This window comes from Cucurbita pepo, chromosome LG18 (genome assembly GCF_002806865.2).
Source record: "Cucurbita pepo subsp. pepo cultivar mu-cu-16 chromosome LG18, ASM280686v2, whole genome shotgun sequence".
NCBI lineage: Eukaryota > Viridiplantae > Streptophyta > Magnoliopsida > Cucurbitales > Cucurbitaceae > Cucurbita > Cucurbita pepo.
In genome coordinates this window covers 4,101,541-4,111,241 of record NC_036655.1, presented here as the reverse complement: position 1 = coordinate 4,111,241, position 9,701 = coordinate 4,101,541, and the positions used below count along the sequence as shown (strand labels likewise).

Genomic DNA, 9,701 nt, shown 5'->3' with positions numbered 1-9,701 from the left:
TTTTTTTTTTTTTTTTTTTTTTTTTTTTTTTTTTTTTTTTTTAAATAAAACATTAATGGTTTCCACTCAAAACTAACCGTAAGAGTATTTTTGAACTTTTTCTTTCGGAAAGTTTAAGAGTATTTTTTTTTCGGAAAGTTTAAGAGTATTTTTGAAACTTTTGAAAGTTCAAGGTTATTTTTGAAATAGTGCAAAGTTTAGGGGTATTTTTATTAATTTAGCCATTCTAAAATGATGTTTTGATTGTGTTAACCAAATTGAAATAAGCTTGAGGGTCAAGATAGGACTAACAAGAAAGAAACTGAGACAAATTAGAGGAAGAATCTGATCCAAAAACCCAGTGGAGAGAGATTAGCAGAATCAATTATAACTCAAAGTTTCACTACAACTTGTTTTTTTCCTTGGGTTTCATTATTAACATTTCAAGGGATTATTGAGGTCCAATCTAACTTGGGAGAAATCGTAAAGAATGTAAAACAGTTTTTAATAAACGGGCAAGAATTCAATAAATGGAAGAATCATGGGTTATGTAGAAAAGGTTCAAGAAAATATAGAATTCACCCATGAATGCGAAATTGCACAGGAAACCCACATAGTTCTCAACAACCCTTATGTTCAAAACCCCACGGAAAAGTGTGCGAAGGGAAAGAAGATAAGTCGTGCAAGGATGAGGACTAGTTGTGTGAAGAACAAGAAAGATCTGACAATGAAAACACAAACATAAGCGAAGTGCAGTCATGAGATTTTTGGACAGGCGGGAAGTGCACACTCAATGTGATTTGAAACGCTAAGCAAAGAAGACACGATTGAAGAAGGAGCTTTCAAATCATGTGATGGTGAAGGCGAATCAAGCAAACAAGACACGATCAAAGATGGAGGCCATAGGTCTTTTTTTGCCTGAATCCTGTGACCTTGAGTCGGAGGAGAACCTAACCTAAATGTAGCAACACACTACCTTACTTTTGGCCCAATAGTGGTGTGTTCTTTGGCAGCAAGAGTGGATCTTGATCATTTTGGGGCTTGCTAGCTTATTTACTCTCTTTGGAGTCGATGCTTTATTTTGTTGAGGTTGCTGTGGTTCGTAATATGGTTCTTTTACGAAGAGATGGTGATGAACATGCCGTTTCGTGATAAGGGAAGGATCTTGTGGCAGGCTTGTTAGTTTGCTATATCGTTGGGATTGTGGATTGAGAGAAACTATAGAATTAGAAGGACAAAGTGGTTATCATCCTCTTATATTGGAGCCCCTTCTGGTAGGTAGTTAAGGGCTTGTTTTTTTTGTATGTCTTTGTGTATTCTTTCATATTTATCAATGAAAGCTCAACTTCTTATTAAAAAAGGCAATGTTGGGAGAATTGATTTTTATTCACTTCTTGATTATTCAGACTCTGCTTATTTCATTGTAGTAGAAATAGAAATGGGGGATCTCATTTATATATTTAATCGGATATTGGGATTTATCATCGATTCTTACAACTTCTGTGTGTTAGCTATTTTGTTTATACTCTGATACGTCCATTTTTTCTATTTCTCAGTCAGTTGATGACTACATTCTCAAAGAATTGGAGGCGATGGAGAAGGAATCAGATATAGAAGATATTTTAAGTTATAGATCTGCTGCTGAATGTGAGTTACAGGTAAGATGAAATGATGGATTAAGTAAGAAATAATACTGATACGTAAATCATCTTCATGTCTTCTATTTTACTTGGCCATATCAATTAGTTCCTGTGGACTTCTTCTCCTGTGATGTCCCCTTGGTTGGGGAGGAGAACAAATCACCCTATATAAGGGTGTGGAAACCTTTCCCTAGCAGACGCGTTTTAAAGCCTTGAGGGGAAGCCCGAAAGGGAAAGCCCAAAGAGGACAATATCTGCTAGCGGTGGATCTGGGTCGTTACATCTCCCCCCTCCCTAGCTTCTTCTCCACCACAGCCCCATCTTCACTCCTGACCGTTGGAAGAAGTGAAAAAAAAGAAGGAAAAATCGACGGCTTGCAGCAGATGGTGTTCGATGAGATAAAGGTGGGGAGGGGAGAGAGGAAAATGAAGTTCTAAAATTAATTTTTTTTAATATTTAAAAAAGTTATGTTTTTGACCTATCTCCGCTTCACAAATACACAATTAATATTTTTATGCCACAATACTCCAAATATAAATAAAAAAGATGTCCAGTCAGCCTTGTATGACAGAAAATTAACAAAAGGACCTAAAGTGTTAACGATAGGGACCATAAAAACCATTTTCTCAAACAATCGGGGTTAATATATTGAGTTTTGAAATTCGATGACCAAAATGCTAACAAACTCAAACTTCAGGGACCACAAATGTAACTTTTTCCAAAATCAAAGATGGACTCATTTGTAAAGACTCAAGCTAACTTTCCTTCCCTGTCAACCAAAGTATCGCCTTTGAGACATTTGACCAAAGCACCTTAGCTTTATCCTTAAGCCACGATGCAGAAAGAGCATCAACCGACCAATCCTCTAATGCCTTTGGTTTTGCACTCCTGTGTTTCAGATATCATACTTTGGACGCCAAGTTCCAATGAAGTAGTAGGTGGGAGGGAGACTCTTCGTTTCTTTTACATAAAACACACATCTGAGGTGATAATTGATCATAAGGGTTCCTTTTCTGCACCCTATCCACAGGATATATGTTGCACTACTGCCTAGAGGAATAACTGAATTTTTCCTGGGACTATACCTTCCCAAATTAGATAACTCAGCTCCATGTTCGAAATCCTCTTCTTCTTTTTTTATTTTTTTATTTTTTTCTTTTTTATGGCAAAGCTAACAGAGCTGACTTCACTGAAAATAGGCCACTGCCTTCGAAATTGCCAAGGATGATCAGTTGCCGTGACCTAACTGTTTCCCACTCTAATTCTCTATCAAACAGCCTCCTTCTAAGCTTGTGATCCTAATTAACGGTCAACGGGATTCCACAGCTCCTTTTTAATCTCCTTTGCACTTGAAATACTTAAGATTGAGTGGAACCTCAAATTCAGCGGTTGATTACTGATCCAGTGGTCTCTCCAAAAGGAAATTCTATTACCATTGCCCAACTTGAATTTCACCTTCTGCCAAAAGAAATGACTTGTTGTCTCAATTTGTTAAAGATGGTCTCTCACAAACTGTGCCCCATACTTGCGTTTAATCACCACCCTCCAAAGGGCTTCTTCTGTTTCAAATGTCCACGTTCATTTAGTGAAAAAAAAAAGTTGTTGCTGTAAGGTTTGCTATTTTAGATATTCCAAAAAGCGAGGGGTGGTAACTGTTTTCCAATTTACTCGTGGCTTCCTTTCGTATCCTAGTTCCCTTTCAACAAAATGTTTCTGAAAACTTTCTCCATATTTTTCCAAACCTTACAGGAATTCTGAAAATAGACCAGAAATTGGAAGGAATGCTAGCCAGGACCAAGGTTCGAACTATCACGGGCTTGATTTTATGGAAATGTTTTCCAATTTACTCGTGGCTTCCTAGGGACTTTTCTACCGGCATGTTAAATAATGCTTGAAAATAATAAAGAAAGCCATAGATATATTCTTTCAAATCTTATTAAAGTTTAAAACATAACTGAAATTTTAAGTCTGGGATCCCAAAACGCAGTAACAATTGGAAAGAAAATCCGAATATCCTAATTTTTTTTTTCCTGCAAACGAATAGATGATTGAAAATAACACAAGTTCTATAATGAGAGATTCCTTAAGCTGTTCATTAACATAAAGGAATTGGAGTTTACATCACTTTCTCTTAGCCATATAAACTTCATCTTCTTCAGCCATATTTGCTGCTCCACTCACAACTCTGATGAGCGATGATTTTATTTTAAAATTTATTTTGTAGTTTTTTCTTGGAATTTTAATGGTTGACCATCTCTTTTACCTGTTCTGAATGAATTCATTTCTCTAAAATTTTGTGGAAGAATTCTACTGTTGTAGCAAATTAATTTTTATTGCTGTTCTTTATTAATCTCATTTTCTATCTTATTTAAACTTATTGTAAATGGATCAACTAGCATCTATTTGGCAGTTTGGGGCCAGAAATGGTAATGACTGGTACACAAACAGCTGCTGAGAAGTCTCAAGTTGATGACCGTGCCATGGGAAAACCTCGAGGATGGCTTAACTGGCTATCCCTTGGTATGTTAGGTGCTGGTGGTACTGAAGATTCAAGTCAATTTGCCGGTGTTATTTCAGATGATGTTGTAAAGGTATTTGTCTTTGTTTTTTCTTTTTCTGTGGCAGACAACATACTTACTTCCGCTTTTATTTCTAGGACATATATGAGGCTACCAAATTCCACCCTCTGGCTTCATCTACTGTCAGTGCGGCTGATGAAGAAAGGATCTGTTTTTGTTCCATCAAAATTGACATTCATCAGATCTCAGCAACCTTGCTGAGCATGTATGATTTCCAACCTCCTTGAATCTCAGTAATAATAGACTTAATTGTGTCATAAGCGCAAGACTGTTGCATTGGACCTGAACAAAATGAGAGCACTCATTTGTAACTTTATGGTCTTTTTATTCTTATTTTATTGGTAGAAAAAGAGAAGCAAGAATGAGATATATATATTTTAAACGTAAATCTCCCTCTGTGATGTGAAAAAGAAAAATACAGAGAGAAGTTGTAAATATCTTTTGGCATATGCAATCGATTTGCATTTGAAACTCTCTCATTGCTGAATTTCTAGGCTATCTTTGGTAAATTTGTAAAAATATTTTTCTTTTTTTCATTGCTTTCCTCTGAAACCAAAATTAGAATTCTTATTCAGAAGTAGCCTTGTTTCTTTAAGTCAATTAATAACTAAAACATGTTTCCTATGAAATTGTCAAATTTTGAAGGCAGAGCTGCAATTCTTTGTTCTTTCCTTTTTTAATAAAATTTTTAAAACAAAAAAGACCTTTTCATTGATTGATGAAGATATACAAAATATTTAGGGAAACTACCTCCAAAAGGAGAAAAAGGCAACTACTAGCCAGAGAAAATAGCCCCTAATGTAATCATTGAAAAACACGAAACCTAGCACCATCAAACTAACTAGAAATTCAAAAAGAGGAACTAAAAGACTCCTGCCTAACTATCAAAAACCAAACGACAGACCAGCAGACCAAAATCCCTAAAAGAAATGAATCTTATCTAAGCACACCTTACCCTCTTGGTCTCGGAAGCCACAATTTTTTCTTTATGCTCAATAGAAGCAAGAGGAATGCCAACTCTATCAAAATAATCCGATTGATTTCGGTCTTTAAGATGAAAAGAACTGAGGACGTTCGATCATCAGTTGGGTAACCCTTCAATCGAACCATCTTCATTGAGGATAAAGAAGCAAAAAGAACTTCTGATCAAAACATGATCTTCAACCTTGTTGAACATTGATATTGAACCCACCTTCAAAGAACGATCTAGACTGAAAGCATTTGAAACCAATAATTAATACTAACATTATGTTGTCTAAAGATGTTATTTTTCTTTTGACGTTTCAAAATACTACCATAGTTCTTAGCTGCCTAGTGAAATAGGAAACTTGACCTTAAATGTTATAGCCTATTTAAGGTGGTGGCATGAGTCCATCAAGTGGCATATCAATTGGAACTACCTCTTCTGCTGCTGCTATGCTAGAATCAGAGTGACAACCTCAAAGTAGGTCTTATGGTTTAACATTGTTATATTTCGTAGATCCTCCAATTGTTATTTCTTTGGTAGTAAATAAGATAACAAAATAATTAATTGTTGCCAACATGAGCATAATTCAACTGTCATAAAACATATACTCTTGACCAAGAGGTAAAGTTCGAATCCCCACTTCACATGATGTTGAACTAAAAAAAAAAAATCTTCAGGTATATGATTGAATAAGTTGGATCGATCTCTTCATGAATGGCATCTTCCTGCAATGGATTAATTGATCTCTTCATGAAAAGTCATGCCCCTGTTACTAAGTTTTGTTGACTGATAAATGCAAATGGCTATTATTATTTTGATTTGATAGGATATGCTGATCCTTTTTCCATCTACCATACTGTCTATAATGTAATCTTTTTTGCTTAGGAAATACGGTCAAGAAGTTGCAAAGATGATATTCATCAAGACAATGGTGGAGTGTAACATTTGGGTGGAATCTGCAACCATCAATTTATTGGTCAATTCGATCCAGATGGTCAATCCACTGAACCAGAGAGTTCTAATTTTTCTAAGAATGGTTGTGTCTCATTTCTTCTTTGTCAAGATTAGCTTTCTTTTTCTATCTTCTGATTAAAATTAAACGGCGATTTTTTGTACCTTTAGTATATAAGTTCATTTGAAGATGTCTATATGTTCATTAGTTAGGTGATTGGTAGTACGTTTGAGAATATGCATATATTTTTACAAGAAACTAGACTATTCATTGAAGAAATGAAACGTGACTAATGTTTAAAGGTACGAATTCCAAAGATCCTTGACAAAGGGAGTGGTAGAAAATGAAAACACAACAGTACATAGGAAATAAAAATGCTTCCCAATTCAAACAAATATCTTGTTAAGAAAATCTAGAAAAGAGATTAGAAAGAGAACATGAAGAAGCCTTGAACCTAGCGGATTCTTTTTTTATTTCTTGATCAGAGACAAAATTTTCATTTACTGATGAAAAGGAAGAAAATGTTGAGTGATAAAATCTCCCAAAGGGAGAGAAAGAAAAACAAGAAGAGAACCAACAGGACTAAAATCTAGAACTCTTGGGAACTAGAAACATTGACCAAAAATAATAGCTGCAACAAACAGAATACTTGGAAGAGAACAATGGCTTAAAAGCTAGTCAAAGATACTGATCAACACTAAGAGCTTCAAACAAAGACTGTAGACCAAGCTGAGACAACAATTATGGATCGTCTGAGACAGCAGAGAAAAATTTGAATCACCAAACAGAACTACCAGGTAGAACCTTTGACTGATACAAAATCCTTCCAATCAACAAGAAAGACCAACAAAACACCGATAAACCATAGGAGCAGCCAAAGTTCCACTATAAAGAAATAACAAAAAATTGAGTGGCCATCAATCATCACAAAGCCTGCAAAACCAACAAACAATACAGGGCCACTTAAGAATATTGCACAAAATACATGGATTTCAAATACATAAGCTTTAGTTTCATACATCTCAAGGCCACACATCTTTATGAAAGATGAGAAATTGTCTTTGAGGAGAACATGTGAAATTGCTTGTTCTCAAAGTTCCTTGGATTATGTTCCATCCAAATTTCTGAAATTTGGTCTTTGACAGTATTGACCCATAATATGTATGCTTGCAAAGACATTGAAGGCCCAATAATGAACTCAAGAACATCACATGTGGTGTTATTTGAAAACACTCGCAGGATATAAATTTTTTTTGAAGGCACTGTTCCAGCAGGCCAAAGAAAAGGGACAACCATAAAAACAAATGATTAATCATTCCCATCCTCCTAACAAAGAGAGTAAACCAAGTGCATTAATTTAGGCTACTGATAAGAATAATCCAAATAAGAATGTCTTGATTCTTGGATAATAGTTAGTGAAGTGTGATTGCAACATTAGTGTAGTTTTATGGTTGACGTGAATAGAATGCTTGAAGATGTGGTTCTAATTTTTAGAGTCTGATATATGGAGATTTTCATTGGACTATGCAGTTTTCTTTTGATTATTTTGCATTTCTTTCGAAATCATTGCGTTAGAAGTATGTTATAGCCCAAACAAATTTTTGTTTTTTGAAATAAGTACGTTATATCCCAAACAAATTCTTGTTTTTTTTTTTTTGATAGAAGAGACTAAATTTTTCATTGAATTAATGAATCAAGAAAACTCCCGGTCGAAATGAGACTATCTTTACTACATTACTAATTCTACTATTCTGATTCTAGTTCTATATTGATTTGCAATAATCTAAAACTCATTAATATAATATTTTAATTTGTATTTAAAAGAGAATCAAATCTCAATTTTATAGCAATATCAGTTAAACATATTAGAAGATAGATGTTAAATCTTAACAAACTGGTTGCTTCTCTAACTTGAATTACTTCTCATATATAGCTAGAATGATAGAATTGGCTATACAAGTTATAACTTAACATACAGAAACCTAAGAGAATAGTATAAATGGAATATCTAATAAATACTTTTTGGTTTACTTGTGCTTTGCTTTTGTTTCTTCTATGCAGCCTCAATGTGAGAAATATGTTGAGACTGGTGCTCCTTCCTGTAGTTTCCAAGTTGACGTTTCACCCAAACATGAGGTTAACCTGTCTGTAAAGGTGCTATTACTTGATATGCTTATTTGACGCTGAAATAAAGAACCATCTTTTTCGTTATCTTTGAAGTTTGTTACTATTCAGTGATATTTCCTGTATACTACTTGCAGGTGACGCTGAATCCATTAGATGTTACTTACGATGCCAAGTTTTTTCTTTATTTGTTCGAGTTTTTTGATGGATTCAAGTCCTTCGAATCTCTTCACACAAGGGTAAGGTTGTTTGCTTCTTGGTTAAATATGTATTAACCTCAATCAATTCCTTCAGCTGTTTTCTATTTCTGTGCACAAGTTTGTTTAGAAATGTTAGTAGGAATATGTGACCTAGACCTACCTATGATTCCATTTTGTGTTAAATACTGTGGTGAACTTTTCAGATGTTAGTGACTGTCCGATTGGTAGTATCAGTAGCTTCGATCAAATATTCAAAAAAAATGAGATGACCTTTCCGAAGATCCAATTGTTTTAGTGTTTAAGTCTTTCAAAAGGAAATTTATTTACCGTTAATTGATGATTTCAGCAATATGGAAGCTCCAAATCTTTTTTTAGATATTTTTGATGCCCTTTCCCATTTCCGTAGCTTGCAGTTGGCCTTCTGTATGAGTAGAGTTTTTTTAGTGGCTTTGATAAGAGTTGGAGCAGTCTCTCTAGTTGAAGTTGTTGGTTATTTCCTTGGGTAGGGTAGCCTTCTTGTAGTTTTTTTAAAGTCATTGGGCATAAGATGAATGTCAAGGTAGTTGTAACTTCACTCATTTGAACGGCCTCAAAGGTCATTTTGGATGATGATTTCCATATATTTACCTCCAACCCAGTGATCGTGTATATGCTTTAGTAGGCTTGTAATTGATTAAAGGCCATTTTTGCCTACAGGCTCTTTCAACTCTAAATGGAATTGAAAATGCCAAAGCTCGATTGCTATCCAAAGCTCAGTAAGTTTAACTCATATAATTGTTGCATGACTTGGCAATTCAGCAATTATTGTAGCCTATATCCATTTCATCTTATTTATTCCATTTGTGCACTGTCATGTTTTGTTGTTTCTAATCCTCCAGATGCATAATGTCGGAGTATAAGAAAGTGATGTGGGACATTACTGTCAATGGAATTACAGTCCATGTTCCTTGGAATACACCTTCAGAACAAAATAACTTGGTAAATGTCCTTTTTGCTCCAAGAATATGTACACTTTTGTGGGAATGCACTTTTAGGCGTTTCCATTAAACACACCTGAAGTTTACTGTGTTGAGTGAAATGATTATTTTTGTCCTTAATTTTCATTAAGATAATCATAAAGAAGAACTTTTGGTTTATATTCTTTTCTTATTACCTGTAATTATTAAATTATTGTGATAGTTTCCTTTTTGTAATGGATCTCACCTCTACCTGAGGTGGCCTTATTTTTCCTCTCAAAATTGATAACATTTGATACTGGAA

At 34.6% G+C, this 9,701-nt stretch overlaps 1 protein-coding gene across 5 annotated transcripts in view; it reads left to right on the top strand.

Moving 5' to 3' along the window:
• LOC111780422 overlaps positions 1 to 9,701 on the top strand; it is a 56,795-nt gene that overhangs the window by 24,815 nt on the left and 22,279 nt on the right. For 2 of the 5 annotated variants that reach the window (XM_023660816.1, XM_023660817.1), the window contains 8 exons: positions 1,536 to 1,637; positions 4,016 to 4,210; positions 4,276 to 4,403; positions 6,051 to 6,201; positions 8,179 to 8,271; positions 8,379 to 8,480; positions 9,138 to 9,196; positions 9,320 to 9,419. In XM_023660816.1, the coding sequence (XP_023516584.1) occupies positions 1,536 to 1,637; positions 4,016 to 4,210; positions 4,276 to 4,403; positions 6,051 to 6,201; positions 8,179 to 8,271; positions 8,379 to 8,480; positions 9,138 to 9,196; positions 9,320 to 9,419 (930 nt within the window). Of the gene's footprint in view, positions 1 to 1,535; positions 1,638 to 1,869; positions 3,419 to 4,015; positions 4,211 to 4,275; positions 4,404 to 6,050; positions 6,202 to 8,178; positions 8,272 to 8,378; positions 8,481 to 9,137; positions 9,197 to 9,319; positions 9,420 to 9,701 lie in introns of those variants that run through there. The other 3 variants (XM_023660820.1, XM_023660822.1, XM_023660821.1) reach the window with 3 other exon arrangements.